This window comes from Gymnogyps californianus, chromosome 3 (genome assembly GCF_018139145.2).
Source record: "Gymnogyps californianus isolate 813 chromosome 3, ASM1813914v2, whole genome shotgun sequence".
Classification (NCBI taxonomy): Eukaryota; Metazoa; Chordata; class Aves; order Accipitriformes; family Cathartidae; genus Gymnogyps; species Gymnogyps californianus.
In genome coordinates this window covers 81,623,605-81,644,594 of record NC_059473.1, presented here as the reverse complement: position 1 = coordinate 81,644,594, position 20,990 = coordinate 81,623,605, and the positions used below count along the sequence as shown (strand labels likewise).

At 34.4% G+C, this 20,990-nt stretch overlaps 1 protein-coding gene across 1 annotated transcript in view; it reads right to left on the bottom strand.

Moving 5' to 3' along the window:
- The window catches only part of ASCC3 (activating signal cointegrator 1 complex subunit 3), a 273,183-nt gene that overhangs the window by 50,257 nt on the left and 201,936 nt on the right, over window positions 1-20,990 (bottom strand). Inside the window, exons 26-33 of the mRNA XM_050893351.1 lie at window positions 20,472-20,638; window positions 20,188-20,333; window positions 19,959-20,079; window positions 17,818-17,960; window positions 7,790-7,927; window positions 7,568-7,688; window positions 3,946-4,078; window positions 1,206-1,331 (exon numbers count right to left, since the gene is read on the bottom strand). Coding sequence (XP_050749308.1) covers window positions 1,206-1,331; window positions 3,946-4,078; window positions 7,568-7,688; window positions 7,790-7,927; window positions 17,818-17,960; window positions 19,959-20,079; window positions 20,188-20,333; window positions 20,472-20,638 — 1,095 coding nt within the window. The remainder of the gene's footprint in view (window positions 1-1,205; window positions 1,332-3,945; window positions 4,079-7,567; window positions 7,689-7,789; window positions 7,928-17,817; window positions 17,961-19,958; window positions 20,080-20,187; window positions 20,334-20,471; window positions 20,639-20,990) is intronic.

Sequence of the window (20,990 nt, the reverse complement as noted above, 5' to 3'; positions counted from 1 at the left end):
TTAACATGGCAATTCAAGAGCAAGACATTTTAAAAGAACATTACTTATTCTTTATACTAAAAAAGAATACTGCCTGCAGCAGCATAGTTTTTAACATTAGTTGTAGTATGGATCATGGGTAAATTCCAAAGTCATACAAATAAACCCAGCTTTACCCACGTCTAACCTACACAAAACCAGAATTTAGCTGTTTGTCACTCTCAGGGGAGAAATACCTTCCACATAAATGTATTCATTTTGTTAGTTATGAAGTGAAAGAATTGAATATGTTTTCTTTAGTTTACAGTTCTAACACTCTGCATTTTTTATTTCCCAAGAAGATTAGATGGAAATTCTGTTTTGTGGGAGATTCTCAGCACAGGACTAGATGCAAAATTCAAAACTAATGAAGACTAAAAAAGAATTAAAGGAAATTATTTTATCACCTGCAGGCTCCCACCACCAGTTGCCCATAAAGAACCCAGCTGAAAATTCAGCCAAACGTTATGGACTTTAACATGATTTCAGAAATACAACACTTTGGAGTACATCAAGAAATATTTAGTGCTATAAATGCCTAATTGTTTATTTGCCACGTTATTTTGGTGGGTGAATGATCACATGATAGGTAACATACCATTTACCCAAAACAATGTTGTGGCAAAGGCAGGCTACATTGCTGGAACAGCTCAGAATGATCTGCATACCAGCTGGAGCTAGGCAGGATGATAACAATCATTGAAAATATTGCACACATGGTTTCACCAGGATACCCTAATGAAAGTAAACTTTATCACAGAGGAACAGCTGATAGCTATTCTCTCATTTATTAGGAAAATCCAGGTCTTAATAGATTTTCTGTAGAAAACTGGGCAGAACATATCAATGTGGTAGCTAAAAAAAAAGTAACACATTATAAATACAATACCTAAAGGAACGTGATAATCTGGGGTTTTATTTTAGGGATGCTGATGTAGCCCTCTCAATAAGGCTATTTCATAGTTGTCACTAAATTGTAAATTTATCTGCCAAGAAATGCATTTATATTTAGAGAAAAAGTTATTAAAAAAATGTGCACACAAGTTTTATTCCATGTGTGGGCCAGTAATGCTCCTACATTGAAGACTGCTAAGTATTCTAGGCTTCAACAGCAGCGGGATCACCTTTGGATCAACTCTACCCTCAAGTTACCTTTAGATTAAACTGCATTTGTATTTTATACTCACGTTGGGTTCATTATAAGTCGACGGAAGAAATAAGTCCAGGTGATATAATCCATTGCATCCTGCTTAGAAGTAATAGTTCCAGCGGCAATTTCAGCATTCAAGTGGTCAGCCAGCACTTCTAACAAGCTGAAGAACAGGAAACAAGAAGACTTAGCTGACTTTACAATCACAAAGACAGGTAATATATTTCGTAGAGTTGTGCATTAAAAGGTTTATTACTTTTAATCTGAAAATATTATATATTTATCTTCCAGTAAAAGAGAAGAGGGGAAGAAGGGGGAATGTAATTGCAAGGTCAGTCACCTTCTTTACATGATAGTGGAATTAAGTTCAAATTATTTTTTGATTGGACCAAGAATGCACAGGTTTAAGTCATTCATGGAATGTATTCAGATGGAGCTACTCAGTGGTAACTTCTGAATACTGTATGTTGACCATATGATCATGCTGGTTTAATCCAATAGAGAATCATATGGAAAGACAAACAGGAAATGAAACAGTGGCAATAGCTTAGCTAATACTTGACAAATACTTGAGGGCTATTAAAATTACATCAAAACTGCTTCCCCCAGATTTTGCCTCATCTTCATCCAATGTAAAAAAAAAAAAAAAAAGAGCAGCTACTTTTACCCAGAAAGATCTAAACTCAGAAACACAGAAGAACAAAAGCAGTTTAAAATGATTCTTACAAAGTAAAATACTGTTTAGTGTCATTAAATGGAACAAAGACCTCCATTAGGGTATCTAATGAGATCATGCCTGGCTAGAGTTCAGTCGGAATGGCAAATATTCTTAAGGATCAACCTAATTTTTCTTGTATTATAATCCTTTTTCTTTTCCTACTCTTCTTTCCCTACTGCTAAAAGTAAAGAATAATTTGGTATGAGTAGCTGTTTTACTGCTCTATACCACTGATTGCATGCTTCTGAAGGTAACAACTGCAGATGTTCTACCCAGATTGTCCAACAGAAACTGGACAGATGATTCAATAGCTATTCCATAATAAAGAGTGCTTTCTCTTTTGCTTCTAATGTGCTATATTTCAGACCCATGATCATCGAGAGCACAAGGCCTGTCATACAAGTTGTGTACTCAAGTCTTACAACTAATACATAGACAATGGCTTTTAGAAAAAACTTTAATTAAAAAAATACGAAGTTTAATTTTACAAATTGGAAATACTACACAAAGCTGATAAATCTGCTCTTTGGTAGAACAGATGGGAAAGCATTCTAAAACTAAAAACCCTCCAAAAAACCCCAAACAGTTTCTCTTTGAAGCTATGAAGCCTCTTACTTCAAATACTTGATCATAAAAGAGACCAAGACAACTCTGAGTTCATTGGTTCACAGCCTACATAGAACTTAATGAGATTGCTATTAATATGTGAATCTTCATCTGAAAATTTATCAAATATTCTTTGTTTATAGTAAAAGATGGAATATATCAAACTACAAAGTAAATATATACACACAAAATGAGCTACTAGAAACATAGAATATTTATAGTATTCCAAACAGGAACAAGGTGTGATTAGTATTGTTATATTGAAGATATGATTTCTTTATTTAGAAACACCACTTACCAACAAATAGAAAGATTTCCTAGTTTATGCTAGTGCCATACAGTCTGGATATATCATCAACATTTTAATCACACTGCTCTTTTGACATATTAGCTATCATTTTGAAGAAGTTCAACTCCTAGCCTTTTGTGCTAAGTGCAGTTTGTATGTTAAAAAAAGAAAAGTGTGGTTTCCTAAGGAAACGAAGCGCATGTCTCCACATTCTTTGTTTGCAAAAATTATATGTCTGTCTGTACACTGCAGAAATTAACCTTCAAATACATCAGCCCATTTCAACTACATTTCACAGGTGGATAGCACTCTCAAGCTCCTACAAATTTCCTGACCAGATAGAGGTCCCATTATCGCTTATGTTGAGGGATGAAGTTTCCTTAGGAGAACAATACTGAGAATTCTTCATCACTGAGAAAAGCTTTCAGTAATGCTTATGCTTTATTAGATGCCTGAGAATTCCTCCATGAAACATGCATCTATAGGAAACTGCTGTAACTAGTTCTGCTTCTCACTGAACAACTAAATATATTATAAATATCAAAACCAAGGCACGAATTACATTATTCTGGACAGCAAACTTTGTATCAACTAAGTTCAGAGAGGCTGCAAAAAGGTGGTGTTTCTACATTTCTGACAAAAATATTGCAATTTTGAAGTGAAAGATGTGTTGAAAGTGTATTAGTAATAGTTTACACCATGCAGATTTCTTTTTGAACTTGTGAGATTTTGAAGAATGTGATATCCATAATGGTACAAGTATTCTAGGTAAAAAGTGCTAGAAACTCAGCTATTTTTCTTCCTAATCAGAGTTTGTCACAGAATTTCAGAGAGGGTTCTGAAGATCTTGTATAGTTGTCCTACACACTGGCCTTGAAGAACAGTTTGTACTCCCATTCAAATGTCCAAGACAACACTCAGAACCAGCAAAGCATTTGTAGTATTATCTGGGAATGGACTAAAGAGCTCAACAGTGCTTCAAAACTCATGGAAGAAAGGATTTTTCTGCATAAAGATGGATAATATTTTTTGGAAAATGGTTTTCCTCTAGGACCCCAATATTTAGGAGATATTCGTCACAGGAATTCTGTTTCACTTTTCTCTATCCCTCATTTGTAGTATTGTTTATAGTTTGATCAGCTTTTCTGATTGCTTTATCTTTACCTTGATTCCACTGGGAAAGGTTCATAAAGGAATTTTTTGTAGAAGTCTTTCTTAATATCATGAACTAGAATTACAGCTTTTCCTTGGTCATCAAACTGTGGTCTGCCAGCACGTCCCATCATCTGAAGTACATCTGCCAAAGAGACAATAACGTATAAAATAAATGTATTTATTTGAATGTATAAATAAATGTATTTACGTCTGTATAATGTGCAACACAGGATTTTTAGCTTTCTTTGGCCTCGTATGCCCTATTGGTTTTGACATATCTAATTTTTTTTTTCCATCTCAGATAAATTCATGATGAACTTCTTTCTGGCAGAGACTATCTTCCTGCATACTTGAAGACCACCCACTGCAATAGAACCCAAGCTTACATCAAATACAAATTTCCTCTACTCTCCTTCCATTCCACATCCATCCCTCGTTTGATCATATGCAATCAAAGATGATGAGTAAGAGAACTCATGAAGCCTACAATGGCAACTGTCTATTATTTCCTAATTTTCAAGTATTTAACTTCACAATAATAAAAGTTCCTTGTATAAGCTTTTCTGCTATATATGATTTCCTAGGTTTTGAATATTTTAGAGGTAAAATGGTAAAGGCAAATTCTAATTACTGACAGCTATGATCTTTACCACTCAAACTTCAGGACAAATTATATTAGTTATTAGCACTGGAGTAGAGATGGTTTCATATCATACATCGTCCCTATATCAGATCACGATATACAAATTTAAAAGCAGGTACAGTTAAAGCTTACCTCTACTACTCTGCCTACACATCATTACTTGCAAATACTAGTTAATGATTTCTATAAACACTGAAAATACTAGTTTATACAAAACACGCTGAACTTGCTACCTAGCCACCAAGATAAGTGGCCATCTATTTGTTTGTGTCTTCTCATAATCTGGGAAATGCATCTGCATAGCTCATTTTGTGTCTCATTCAACGGAGCTCTGATTCCTTTTTGGTGCCTCCAACTGCTATTTTACTTCGAAGAAACAATGGAAAGCAATTCATAAGTAAGTTTTACATCTTTATTTTAAAACTTTTTATGTTTTGTGTATTCTCTATGAGCTCTATCATACCTGCACAACATGTGGCTTGCAGCACCTGGCATTTTGAAAAGTGATTTCTTTGGCTTCAGAATCAATAGGCTTTTGGCCCAACGGTCAGTTGGGGAAGGAAAAGCCAGAGGGTGTAGAATGGGATACAGCAACGGATCGTGATAGCAGAAACAGCCCGATGATGATAAACGGTTTTTAGTAATACATTTTCACTTGCGTAGCCACGAGCTATATAGACAGTAATGTTTTTTTATCAGTTTATTGCTTTTGTTAATTTAGGAGTGACATGAAAATGTAAAATGAAACTAGTTTGAAAATGATGTTTCTGAATAGGTATTTGCACAGGAGGGTGACGAAACAACTTCTTGCTATTCTAATGTGGTGAATTAAATTGTGTGTAATACCATATAGGAAATGGATTTACCAAAAAGCGTCAGGAAATGATTTTTGCCAATATCCACTACGTAATTATCCAAAACCAATATTTTCTTTACTGACTATATGTTGCTTGGCTGCTTTTAATCACCGGACTAAACTCCTGAAATGTCAAATATGATCCAACTGGCTGACTAAATGTCTGGTAACTGAGAAAAGGCCCTCCCCAAAACCTCTGACTTCACTCAAAGAAGCGTTTTTACTTATTTTGAAATTGCTGAACACTCCAGAATGATTCATTCTGCCCTCAGCTGCTTCCTTGGAGCCAAATGCATCCCTGATACAGAAAGGTAACTTCAGCAGGGAGAAACCACGTTATAACGTAACGGAACAGTGAAGGCATAACTTGAGGGCAGCATTAAAGACAGTATTGTGAAATTTTGGAAGTATTTCAGAAAGAAATTAATTACATTTTTATTTTATTGCTGCTGCAAAACTGTACTACCTATCCACAGAACTTCCAGATGCATAAATATTCTCTAGAAAGTTAAAAATAAAAATGCTCTAAGCAAACCACACCACATGTTTCTTCATAAAGTAAGAAATCTGCATTTTCTGTTGCAGTGCAGACAACAAAATCTAAATGCTTCCATCACAGATGGTGGTATTCCATCCACCCCTTCCCCCCCCCAAAGTCTTATTGAAAATTCAAGAATCGAACAACCCCCAATGTCCAAGGCACCTGAATTCAAAAAGGCAATAAAAAGTGAAAGTATAGGCATTCCCTAAAGCCTTCGTGAGTACTTCTACAACAGATTTCTAAAACAGCATAGTAAGTCTGCAATGCTTATCAAGTTTCGGATTTCTTTTGAATGTATTCTTTTCTCTACTACCGATCTCTGACAGTCCCACAGATTCAACATAAAATTTAAAACTTCAGTTGATTTCTTTCCTCATCATTTTTCCCCATTCAGTAATAAAGTCAGTTGTCACTATTCTTGCAGTCGGGACAAGCGAGATACTACTTCTCTGCAGAGACTGTTTGTATTAAGTTTACATCAGCCAAAGTCTGTCACAAAATGCAAAGTGTGCATGGCTAAACTCCCAGGTCATACCAGAATCTTTGAGCAAGAGAGTTGGTCTGGAAATTGATCCCAAGTTTCCTGCAGAGCACTAACCACTAAATTAAGCTCTATGATGGGTTACTTGGAGAAGTAACCCCTGTAGTATTTTCAGTTTGAGCTTTTTTTCATTAGTAAGCTTCTCTTGCTGAAAAGACAGTGTGTGGTTAAAAAGATGCAAGCTCTCTATTTACATTACAAATAACATTTAGATTGTCCTTAGGTGTACACATCTCTGGCGTAGTATAGGATTATTTAATAATAAACTTTCTCTTGCAAAAAGAGAAAGGGAAAACAGAACAGGAAACCTGGAATAAATTTAGCTTGTCCTCATTCTTCAAGCTTAGTACCATCCAGACAAATATTCTCCCTGTCTGAACTCTGAAAGTTCTTCCATGGTTCACTTTCTTAAGCCTGTTGAAAACACTGCAGAACAGTTTACGAAAAACGGAGTTTACTGGAGCCAGAAAGCAATAAAAGTCTATCTCAAACCAGAAATTCAAATATTTAACTTAACTGCTTATTTCTGAAGTATCACTTATATCACTGAAGATACTAGACTAGTTAAGGGTTTTTGTTTACTGTCAAGTGATTACGTATAAATTTTATGTTCTCATACATGTGTGATTCAACTGTTGCATTTCAAACCATGGCTAAGTTTACTGTTAAAAATCTGTTTCCATTTAAAAAAGGTTTCAAAAATGAAAAAAATGATTTGCATGCATGAAAACTTCCTTTTATACAATTAACTAGGTAGCTAAATATGACTTTATATTGTCCCTTTAATTGTTTAATGTCTATTTTGGATGATACACATTAAAGGAATTTAGCATGAAAAAAGATTTGCAAAACAGAAACATTTTCATTATTACATAAAATCTTAAGACTTCTCTTACAACTTGCATTAAACAAAGAAACCGTTTCCTCAGCACTCCTAGTCTCTACCCAAATTAGGTATTTTCAGTGATCAGTTACTAAATAATTCAGATCATTTGCATATGCTTGAAATACATTTCAGCATATGAGCATTTCTATAATTTATGTGAGTACCTGTAATGGGATAATCCACATAACGCCTTGTTTTTCCATCATAGTATTCTGTTCCTTTAACAATTACTAAATGAGCTGGAAAATTTACACCCCAAGCTAATGTGCTTGTGGCAATAAGAACCTAAAACAGAAAGAAAGATTAATGAGGTATATGTAACAAAAAACCAACTTTTAAAATTCCATGTAAAACTCATTACGGCAGAATTCAAAGAACAAATGTACCTGGATTTTGCAGTTCACAAACAATTCTTCCACAGTTTTCCTGTCTCTTTCATGCAGACCTGCATGGTGCATGCCTATTCCAAAAGCAAGCGTCAGCTTCAGATTTGAATCTCTAACTGTCACTATAATGTCATTCATCTGTAATAGAAAGAATAGTTGCATGTTTTAAAACAGATTACTCAGAAATTTTAAACTTTTAGGGTTGTTGTTATCTTTTGTTCTTATAGCAAGGATAATTTGCTCAATGCTGTTTATACAAACAGGAAAACACAGTCTTCAGTCTCTGAACAGTCTGGTCTTAGTCTAAAAAAAATCAAATACTATATTAATGATGGGGGGGAACACAAAATGCACATGACTTTATTGACACACGAAGTAGCGCAGATAAGGAAATGAAAATGCTGAAAATATCTTGCCAGGTCTGGCAAATGCTGTGCATTCTGCTCTGTGTTTGTTTAATGCAATCCCTAGTATCAAAGGGGTTAGAACTGGTACAAAAACATAGCAAATCCCTGCAACCAGTAACGTAATAACAGTCATGAAAAATAAATTTGGCTCTCTATAATGCCTATGAAAAGACAGACATAGTTCTTCAGTCTGATAATTCTGCAACTATTATTCATCAAAAAAGTTTCCTATTCACATGCTGAAATGCAAATTAATTTGAAATTTTTGTTTTTGAGTGTTTGTAATTAATAGACTCAAACCCCGTAGTGAAACCCAACGTACAATAAGTGCCTTCATTTAAAACTTTTAGAAGCCCAGACAAAAAGCTATTTTTTATTACTATTACTATTTTTTTCAAATCTCATGTCAATGACTACTTGGAATAATTTTAACTATATTTCTTGCCTATGTTTTCAAGCAGTAAATTCCATAATAAGCTCATTCATTTCTGTAGATGACCTCTGTGAAAAGCCCCTCACTAATAACGAACAAGAGCTTTATAACTTCTGTCTTGTTTAGTAATTTTACCCCTCAAAATTCCTTCTGTTGTTTTATTTCTAAGGCCATTTATTATCTTATGTGATTTTAATATAATTATAGCCAGGAACTTTCAAACCTCATCTCTTATTAGTGGTTTCCTGGTGCCACCAGCAGTGGCATGATGATATTGCATACTTACGGGCAGCGTTATTCATGGTTAACCTAGGAGATATAGCCAAGGTTAGAGAAAAAAATAGTAGTGCAGAACAGGGTAACTGAAGAATTTGGACCGAGTATTCAGTCTCATCTTGGACTGAGCATCTCAGAGTAGTGAGATATGATACCTGCATGACTGCAGTGATATATTCATTTCCACTTAGGACTCTGAGGTGTGCACTTCTGATGTTCAGAATTGTAACCTTCTCTAAATGTTTCCTGGGTTTTATAATTCTCAGACCTTAATGTTAATAAAATTATTCACATATCTAAACCCAAGTAACATGTGTCACTACTATTATAAAAAAAATCCTTAAAAGGTACAAAAAAAGCCAGAAAATATAATAGTCCATATTCAGGATTTAAAACAAACAAACCAACAAACAAAATAGATTTTGCAAATCAATCAATTTTGTCAGGAAGAGCAAATTACAAAGCATTTTAAAAAGTTTATTTGTTGAAGTAGTATTGACTAACAGAACCAGAACTCATGTAAGTAACAGAGAACTCAATTTAAAAAAAATATTGTTCAAGTTTTGGCTTGGTCCAATCAATTTGATCTGTCAATGGATGCACCCAAACTTTATTTTCCTCACAACGCAGTTGCCTGGATGTTCCTGAGAGTTTCCTGTATTAAAAGACGTGGAAGGTTGGTTGTATAAACTGAGCTGGCATGTATAAAAGAAAAGGATGCTTACAGAAGAAAAGAGTGAAAGGGACTATAAAACACTGAAAGGAAAGGAAGCAGAAAGAAAAAAGCAATGAATTGAGAAGTGAAGAGGGGATAAGTCTATCTAGGAAAGGGAAACAAGAAGAGGGGTAGATAAGTAGAAGAGAGTAAAGAACTGAATGAAAGGAGGCTATGTTAAAGGATAAAGTTTATCTATCTAGATACAATCAGCAAACCTTTGATTTCTCTAGTCAACATGTAGACATGTGACTGCAGTGTAGACAACATGAATTATGACCCATCTTAAAGATTTTTTTCTTCTAAGACAAAAAAATAGCTTGATAAAATGAGAACCTGTATACCATTTTCTTTACAATTATGATCGTCAACATACATCACTAAATATATTTTCAAACCTATTAATGTTTTTTGTGCTATGGATTTATGAAGTGGTACTAGCACTGCACAGGCTCCTTATGTTTAGATAGACATTTTGAGAAATAATAGTTACATGTATATATTTGACAGGGAATTAAGATGAAAAAGTAGAAAATGGCACTGGTAAATATCAGAAAAATAAATGAAAAAATTAATGCATTTACATTTTATTCAATTTCTGCATTAAAAAATTGTCAAAAGTTAGTATATTGTTGAATTAATTTTTCTCCCCCCCCACCAAGAATCATCACCTTACGATAGTTATGTTCTTAATGTAAGGGAACAAGCCAGTTCCAATGACATTTATTTCATTATTCACATAAGCAGAATTTGGTATTGGGAAAATAATGAATCTAAACTCCCTTTTCCTCTAGAAGAGTACAGGGATCAAATTAGCTGATTTGGATTAGTCTATAGCGATTAGACTGCTCCTTCAGCACACGCAGTTTTACAGTGTTATTTTCAGTACAGAACATGAGCTAAACCTTTTTGCCATGTAGTTGCCAGCATAAAACATTCTAAATTCACACTGCTGGGAATTTATTCAAAGATGTTCGTCTTGCTTTTACAATCCGTAGTGGTTATTTTTTTTCCCTTTGACTTGTATTACAGTGGTGGCCTGTGGTGCTGTTAGTCATACCTGCAAAGCAGTGTAATTTACCACAGGAAAACTAAAGAACCCTTAGCAGGAGAGCTGGCGCATGTACTACTATCCTGTCATTTTAGCAGCAGGGAATCCTAGTCATTTTTAGCTGACCCCTTACTTTCACATAAATCAATGTAATAAACATAACTATTTTACCCATAGGGACAATCCAAGGCTTGAAATTCTCATGGCAATTTATTTAAAAATATAACTCTCTTATGTCAGTGTAGTGTAAGAAAATTATCACTTTCTATTAAGAAATAATGGCACAATTAATAGGTTCATTAACCAGAAACAGGCACAGCATTGTGACTATAAAACAAATCTAATGTTTCTGCATTGTTATAACTTCATTACTATTTATCTTTCTGAAAACAAGTTAACAATGTTAACTCATAAAAGGGTAAAGAAAATATATTTTATCTTAAGAACAGAAAAAGTATATTAAAAATAATATAAGGAAATATACATGGTACTGACATAAAAAAACCTGTACAACACCGATGCAGGGAACTTAATGCAAGGAGGGATTTTTCCTTGGACTCCAAGACAGGCAGGATTGGGCCCATGCGGAAAAAGTTTTGCTATCCTTCACAGATATTTTGATGAACAAACAAAAATATCTCCTGTGCTTTCCTAACATTAGGTTGATTAGGAATCCACCTTTTAATAAAAAACCTTTGAAAAGCAATTTGGAACTCCAGTAGCATTGCAAAATATTTATTATAAAAAATAAAGTTTATTTCTATCTTTTTTATTCTAATCTCTGAACAAGCTAGATTTTTCTCAAACTAGTAAGTAGTCATTTTCTTTGTTCCTGCACATATGTAAACTGTTGAACCATTTACTTTAAGCTAATAGAACTTTTTTATATTTTAAATTTATTATACTTAAAAAGCTTTTGTAGAAAGATAGGATTCCATTTAAGTAGATACATTACCCTGTGCCTGAAATACATTCCAGTCAGAGTATAATTCAGCAAGTTGATGACAATGCTGGCTCCAAAAGAAAGGAGGAGACCAGATTGGACAAGAATGAGCTAACAGATTGTGCAGCCCAATTCTGTCCCTTTGAGTGTGATATATTGTTTCAAGATGCTAAAAACCCATACTTTCTCAAAGCATATCTGTTGTGCTGGTTTTCCCATTTTCACAGAATCCTCATTATTAGTACTCTCTACTCTTTTCAAAGCACGTCAGACTCAGACCATATGCCACTGAATAATGCTTATCAATTGTCTAAAATGCCCAATAGAAGAAAGATGTGCCAAACAAAAGAATCGTGAAAGTTATGAAGTCTTTTACAAAAATAATTACATATTTCACATCTGCTACAGATGTTAAGTGAAATAAAAACATCTCCTTGTTATAACTAAATGTTAATTTTTTATGACACACTTTTGTGTCATAAAAACAACATCTTGTAGAAGGAAGTTGAACTTCTATAATGAGTGAAACACTTAGAAATCATTCTTGGGTACCCTCCCGATCTTTAAAGGCAGAAAAAACCAGTCATCTTATAAAATTATTTTTGACGAAGAGTTGACTTATACTCCAGAACTCTCCCACACAAAACAAGATGCCTAAAACACCTCAAATAAGATTATTCAAGAAACATTTTAAAATATGGTTTAAACAGTTGAGATATATTATTAAAACATATACATTTAACACTAAAAGTCCCATCTAAAAGACAGCAATATACCTATTCATGACACAGACCAGATTCTTCTACTCCTGTTTTATAGCACAGCATTACCTCAGAACATTAACATGGAGATAATAGGTTACTTGATTTAAAGGTTAGAGAAGGAAAAGCCATCTTTTGTCTTTCCAACAATTCTTGGGATGGTTTTTTTTTGGTTTTTTTGTTTGTTTGTTTTGTTAGCAATGCAAAACAGAACTATATGGTAAAATTTAATTGACTTCCATGCATATGTCTATGCATATTTCCACATAGTGTACAAACACATATACAAATCCATAATTAGTGCACACGTGTTTACACACCCACATCTCTAAAACTGCAAAATCAGTATGAGCCTGATTTATTCTTTTGGAGTCAATGAATGCCCTTCATTCAAGTGCCCTTGAATTCAGTGGAAACTGGCTATTGCCTGGTATGGATGCTATTGAATATTACAGTAGGTATGTTTGTGCTAAAGGATTTTAGTTTTTTCTAGAGGTTTCATAAAAAACAGTCTTAACAAGATGCAGATGGTAAAATGATGCACAAAGCAGAATGCAAAAATCATTGTGGTTAAAGCTAAAACTGTGTACATGGGTACATTTCTTCTCTGTCCTTGCACTGTAAATATAAAAAAAATCCAAGTATCTGGCCAGGGAATAAATTTCTTAAAAAAAAAAACCAAACAAATAAGAAAACATCCTGCTTGTTTGCTGGTGAGAACTGCATTCTAACGTCAAACAATAAACAATAAATACTACTTTGTACTTTTGTTTTAGGTTAAAAACAAAAAGCAGTAAAAACATTAGAGAAAAATAAATAAACTGAAAACTTGATTCTAATAAATTATGTTGTAAAAAGATTGCAACATCTGCCACCACCACAGATGTAGATGCAATTTCTGAAAGAGAAGGACTTGTTCCTCTTTAGTCAGCTCCTAATGTAGAACAGTATAACTGATCTTACCCAAACTTACCATCACAAACTGGTGGCACTATCTGTTTCCAAAAGGATAATCTGAGCTGTTGTCCCTTTTAACAAGATAAGTAATGGGTCACAAGCTTGAACATGACAGTCCTGGCTGACAGCTCCAAATTAGAATTTTAGCTAGAAAGTGTATATTTAAAAATCATCTCATGATTATACAAAAAAGCGGGGTAAGCATAAGGTTTTCTTTTTTTCATTGGCACATTAGCATCAATGAACAATAAAAAGAAATGAAGAATTAGTCAATTTACAGGGGCAGTCTTCTCTTTGAGATGCACTGCCTATTCACATTTCTGTCATGATGCACCTGTGCCTTATAACTAGGATGATCTTTACAGAGTGATGTCTACTGAAGAGTCCTTGCAACTGCTGCAAATGGCAAAGAAGGCAGCTTCAGCTGCTTCTTCACTCTTTGGCGAAAAATAAACTCTGTGTTGGGACTGCAAGTCGTAAGAGGGATAGAGAGCTCATTTTGGAATGTATATGCACAATGCACCTTACAGAAAAAGAGAAAAATCCACCTCTAAGGCTCTAAGATAGGTAACTATTCTTTCTTCTTCAAGAGACTGCCCATTCATACTCTACTTTGGGCAAACTGTGGCAGTCCTGCTTAAACCCTGAAGAACATCTGGATGTGCTATGCATAGCAGTTGGCAAATGTAGGGATGAGCTTTGAAGTATCAGCTACAAATCTCAGTAAGTAGGGTATTTCAACATCATTGGAGGCTTCCTTGCTCAGATTAAACTAGACATGAGGTATTTGAGTGGACATTTCTTCATAAAAAGCATGCACACAGCCTGAAAATTTGTTGGATAGATTCTATTAAACAGATCTAACTACTGTTGTGCAACAACAGGTCCAGTAGAACCGGAAAATTTATCAGTACTAGAAACAGCAATTTTCATCAAGTAGTGTTCAGTCTTATGAAGACTGACTGCTGTGTCAACTTTCTGAATAGCTTTCAACTTTCTGAATACTGTAGGAACACGGCTATGAGCAGAAAACTGTACATCAGACATGAAATTCAAGGAAAGCATCCAGGAAGAACCGTCTCCAAAACCGAATGGAGCTGCCTGTAATATATATTGTCAGTAGATGGATGGAGAACAAAATTCCTTCTCAACTATAATGCAGTTGCACCTGTTAGACTACTGACTCCTTTGAGGGAAAGAACATCTTGTATGAGTCTTCCATGATCCAGGTATGCTGTTGTCTACTTTGGTGGCAACAGTTGAAGGGTTGTTTCTGTACATCATTTATATATACAAATATGTATTCCAGAAGCTTCATATAAGTTCATGTCCTTTGAAATACAACTGATTGAAATATTGTCTGAATTTGATACGTGGAGCTGGGTGGCAGAGATGGGGGTGGATTTGCCTGTTATCTGAGAGTACTGTGAAGAGAAGCAGTCTGGAGTTTTGTGAACAGAACCCTTCACATGCTGCAAATGAGAGCCTGGTTTGGCACTACCACTACAGGGAGAATCTCTACAGAGAAGATGAGGGAAGCTAATATGATGGCATAGCTGATAAACAGGTAACAAAGATCCAGTATTGGTCTCTCCACCACTCCAACCCCTCCCCCACAAGGCCTGAATCTCTCTGTTACCATCACAGAAAAGCTGCCATGCAGGGTAACAGAGAAAAATCGCTTTTAATGGCTGTACGAATCTGTGCCCACCTCAATCAGTCTTCCAGATGTTATTATGGATGGCATTGTTTACAGCATTTTAAGAAGCCTTATGAAGTTTACCCACTGGGAAACTAACATAAACATAGACTAACATTTGGCCATCATGTAGCAAAACCAATTACACCATTAAACAAAACTAACCAATGAGTTCTCAAAGGAATCTTATGTCAGCCAAAATTAATATCATACAAATAAGGCTGAATGAAGAAAAATGCCAAGGCCTATTGTAAAGCTTGTAAACTTTGTATACACCCATTTATGAAAAATCTCTTACATCTCAACATACTTCACAATTAACAATTACAAATATTTTGACAATAAAGTAATTTGTCTGTAAGTTCCCCTAAAGGAACACTGGTTGGCAAAAAACAAACGTGAAAAACTGACAGGCAACAAAAAACGTTGTTTAAAGGCAACAACAATTTATTTCTTCTAACTGGTCCATTTTTATCCCATATGGAATTGAGAAACACTTGAAATATTTGGGCAAGTGTTCCAAGACAGGGAATACCTACTACAAAGTAGGGAATACCTACTATAAAGTAAGTATTCACTACTTCTACTTTCAATACTTAAAAATGCTAAAGCAATACGGAGAAAATTTTGTCTATTTCACCTAGTCCAAGCCTGACTTTAATATAACTTGAAGGTAGAATTTTTTAATAAAAAAAATTAGTATGGATAATGAATTAAGCAGTACATACGCTATGTATGTAGCACTACTATAGCTTTGTCCTTTGCTTCAAAGTCAAATGAAACTCAGGCTAATCATGCTCATTTAAAACACAAAACTACAAACTGGTCCCATAATTACCTAAAGAAATGTCCACTTGAAATTGTGGGTACTTCAAACACAATTATGTTCTGCATAATAGTGGTAAGATACAACAACTTAGGACTTAATCCTCAGTGTTTTACATTTATGCAATCAGAACTGAGTAACTTCGTAGGTATCTTATGCTCCAAACATTCAGCTTATTAATTCAAATACAAATCATATGCAAATATTGTTAAACTAATAAATGCAAAGTCTGCTTGTCCTTGTTGGCTCCCCTCTCAAAACCTTCAGAGCTTTATTCTGAAACATATGAAATTCAAAGACTCCTAATAGAAAACCCTTTTCCAGCAAGTGAAGAAGCTTCAGTTACAGTTCTTTTCAGGAGAGTAGTGGCTCACAGGACATGAGGAAGCTATTCATATTAATGCAAGTCATTTAGGGCAAGCTGCATGTTGCATATTGTAATTGTAGGTGAGATTACTACAGTAAACTACCACAAGGTACTAGAGTACTCTACTACGCAGTAATAATTTTGATATGAAAAGTTTCTCTTATGCTTAAGAAAACATTAAATAGAGGTTATACAGTTAGAAAAGCAGCATCAAATTGAGACATGTTTTAGTACTAGTAGTTTATCAGCGAAGACATCCATTTTCTCTTTTAAAATCCATCCAAGAGGAAGGATACAGATGTTATGCTTTATCTCAGAAAAATCACACTTTATTTTTTTGCAAAGAGCAAACAAAATCAAATAATCTCATCTAGAAATCTATACTTTTTGGCATATCATTTTTGGTATACAATTGCATAACTATTCATACAACTGTTGATATATAAATATTCATACAATATTCAATTTGGATCTTGTATTTATGAGTCATGCATTTTGCTGTGTTTTGGGCCTATTCTATCACTGAAATTCTTATACAGAAGGTCTGCAACCATTAGAAAAAGCTAACTTCCAAAATCTAGGAAATCTGAATATCAACCAAAAAAATTGTTTTGAAGCAATGATATACTATAATCAGGACCATTAGTCCAGAAGGAAATAAATAATTCTGTATTCAGAGCAGGTGCCTAACCAAGTGCAGTAAATAAAATCTAGTATACATTTTGAAGAATGCAGATAAAAGAGAATATTGAATGGTTGTTTATTATTTGACCGTCATTCGTGTTTTGCAATAAATGAAAGAAGGATTTTTTTGAGAAATAATACAAGAAAATGTAATTAAAGATTATATTGCTTGAAAAAGAATAAAAATTTAAACCTTTACTCCAGCATTGCTTAACATCTGAGGGTTTGACTTTGTAATCTTTATGTTCTTGTAACAAAGATACTGCCAGAGGCTATCTTTTTTTTTTTTTTAATAACATCGATTTATTTCATTGATATGCAAGATCGAACCATTCCTAAACGGTTGGTTCTGCAGTATATCTATACATATATGTAAGAATATAGATGGATAGACACATGTATATATGTATGTACATATACACACAGAGATATATATGCATATACATAACCCTCTACACATAGAGTTATCTTACGAGAAGGATGATTTTGCTCCTAAAACACTGAAAGAGATTTGGTTTAAATTCCAGCTCAACGTCTATATGTCACAGATTTCCAGCTGTAAACTTTGGAGAACACTAGTCCTCTTTCTTTTATTCTTTGTCATATCTTTGTATCAAAGACTTGTACCATGTGATATACGTTGTCTGGGACAATGGAACTAGCATTAATAATAGATATGCAGGAAAAACAAAGATAAAAGAGTTTGCGTTCTAAAGTTCAGATCTTGCAAAGATGCTTATATAGTCTTAATGCTGACACTAGTTTTAATACGTATTGAAATTTAGCATATGCATAGCTGTTTCAAGATCTACCCTCAAATGACTCTTTTGTTTTAGATGTATTTTCTTTTCAAACAAACATCAATAAAACATAAGCAAAGCACAAATAATGCAAGTAAAATGATTCTACCTCTCTTTCATCCATCTTCAGCCATTGTTTGGGATCATCCTCGGTGGCTAGGAAAGCTATTAGATCTAAGGCAGTAAGCCTTGTCTGACGTCTGGATGACACAAAAATAAGAACAGGCTTGGCTGGAGAATGACTCCGAATTGCTGTTGAGGAAAACAGAACTCGAGAATTAGGCCCTTTAATGACAGAAGTTAGAGTTTCTCTTTGCAATGTCTAGACAGCTGATACACCTCTCTGCAGATGATATACAGGTATGTATACTTAGTCTCTATTCTGCCAGATAGATACAACTGAGGTGAGCATACACCACCTCTGAATCAAAGATCATATAACTACACTTAGCTGAGTCTGAGTTAATTTGTCCTGCTACTTCAGTGATCATTGTAAGCTAATTAAGAGAAGCAGTTAGGAAAAAAAACCCACCAAAACACCACAAAACCTGGACAAGCTTTCTAGACTTCAATGCTTGTGCATTTCTCTATCTCAGCCTAATAAGTATGTTAAGTTTTCTCTACCCCATTGGGATATGTTGTCTCAGGCTACGTGCCATCAAGGTCCAAAACTTGCTTTTTGCCTGACCCAGAGCTCAGACTGCATATACTCACGTCTGCCTGCAAAGAATCACTTCAATCTACCAAAACCAGGAAAGGTAAAAAAGGTAGGAAGTGACTTTTCAATAGCTGCTGTGAAAGTGGGCATTATGGTACAAAAGAACTTTGTTTCTCTTGTTTACTAATTAGTCTGATATATTTAAATCATTATGTTTTAGGACTTTTTAAAAAAGCATTTTCTTGCTTAGCCCATGTTTGAAAAATTTCAGATTGCAGTGAAATTTTTCTGGTCTCAGGAATAATTATTGCCATGGAAATGCTAAAATAACCTTGACTATATCACATCAAACAAGTGGGGAAAAAAGCCCTCAATAAATCATAGGTGTACATATTTTCTAACATCAACAAGCACTAGAAGTATAAACAGGTGTTCGCAGAATTTCAAATACTCTCTCTAAATATCTTATAAATCCATTTGTGTTTTCTCATGTAATTCTCATTCTAGCAATCAAATTTACGCATTGTTAATTTCTGAAAACTATTTCATACTATCCACCATCACATAGTTTCCCAGTTCATGAATAGCACCCAGCATGTGCTCCTGCATATACACACACTATACAGTTGTGAAATTATTGAAATAGGATAATTCATGTGCATTTATACCTTACAACTATATATGCCAATATATCTATATATTTTAAAAGCCCAGCATCTAATGGATTTTTGTTGCTTCAGGAACAGGTGTGGCAGAACAGCCCAAGACAGATTTATTGTTCATTAGTGTTTTTGTACAATGCTCTTGTGGAGGTGTAAATAATCTGAGCTGTCAAGATTGGTCTCTAGTCCACAATCAATACTTTGCTTCTGTCATAAGGCTAATTAAAGCAGCTAAAAAGTCACCTCACAAATGTCACCTCACAATCAACAGCAGTTCACATTACAAAATTTATTTTGGAGGTTATTTTTAATTGATATAATAAATATTCCTTATGTAACCAAAACAAAACATGTTCAAATAAAATACGAGAGTTTTTCTTAAATCTATCCTGCTTGCCAGCTTTGTTAAGAATAAAAAATTGAAAACAGAAGCATATCTGGATGCTCTACAAATTTTGAATTTTATGGTTATTGCTTTGAAACTAGAATTACAGGAGGTTAGCCTGACTTGCAACTTCTGTTCACAATTTTTTTAATGCTTACATACAGTGGTCCATATGAAAATACCTCAGCAGATTAATAATATGAATGGTTTTACTACTTTCTAAATTTCAAATTTTTTTACACAAATGTTTCTTTATGGTGTCAAACACTAAGAGAAAACATATTTTATTTCCCCTTCATTAGCACTAATTTTATTCTTCTGTTCTAAATACATTCCATTCCTCTCTTATATGTTGCATTTGCAGCACACTTTATGTTTCAGACAAATAGCTTTGGGCCATTAAGAGAGCAGATTCCCTCTATACATGCCAAGAGTACATAGAGTAACACATGTTGTAAATGTGCTGCAAATGAACTGTGTAAAGTGCTCAAAGTCTTTTTTTCTTTTATAGAAAGAAGGATAAGGTCTAGGAGCTTGTTGCTTACCCTGAAATGCAGGTTTGTTCATGCTAGCCATGCGAGGACAGTAATGCTGGCCAGGGAAGCCCTGAATGTGCACCTCCAGAGGAACCGGGCGTACTGATGGTCGGAAATTGAACAGACCCATCTATAAGAAAACATTTTTTTCAGGTTTAACATTGAATTATCTTATAAATTGCTATTTTGTTTTTCTGCAGCACAAATACATATCCATCTTCTGAAACATTTTTCATACCTGATTAATATTTAGCCAGTCAGCAAGGTCTCTGGCATTTGCTAAAGCAGTGGATAAACCAACTACTCTTACAGGCTTCTCTGTGTGAGATGAGATGAAGTTTGTTCGAGACACAATGACTTCCAATACTGGGCCTCTCTCATCGCCTAGTAAATGAAAAGTCCATTGAAAAACAGAGAAAAAGAAAAGGTTCAGATGTCAAAAAGTATATTCATGTCATAAGTACCAGCACACTTCTTCAAATTTAGCAACGATTCTGACTAAAAACAACAAAACATGCTCACCTAGCAGATGGATCTCATCTATGATGAGAAGGGAAACTTTCTGAACATAGCTTCTGTTCTGCCAGCTTCTGCTGACACCATCCCACTTCTCTGGGGTAGTAACAATCAGGTCAGCTTGGGCAATAGCTCTCATATCAGGAGTCACATCTCCTGTCAGCTCTACAACCCTGTAATCAAGAAAGACAGTGGCTCGGCTTTAGAAAGCTTTAGAACATCTTAATGTTCAAATATTAACTCCTAAATGTTAACTCTTAAAAGAGAGAAGAAACAAAATTAAACAAAGTAATTTTGTTTCTGGTCAAATACTTCTAACAGGATTTTCAAAATTGTTTTAAGTAAATAAACCTGTCTCTCTTTTCCTAGCAAATACCATAAAAATACCAAATACTATTCCTTAGCAAAACCATATAAAAAGAAGAGGGCGAATATGAGTCCCAGTCCATCTATGGTTAATTTTTCAAAATGAAGATAATGTAAGAATATTAGTATGATATAATGTGAATCATAACATCCTGTCAT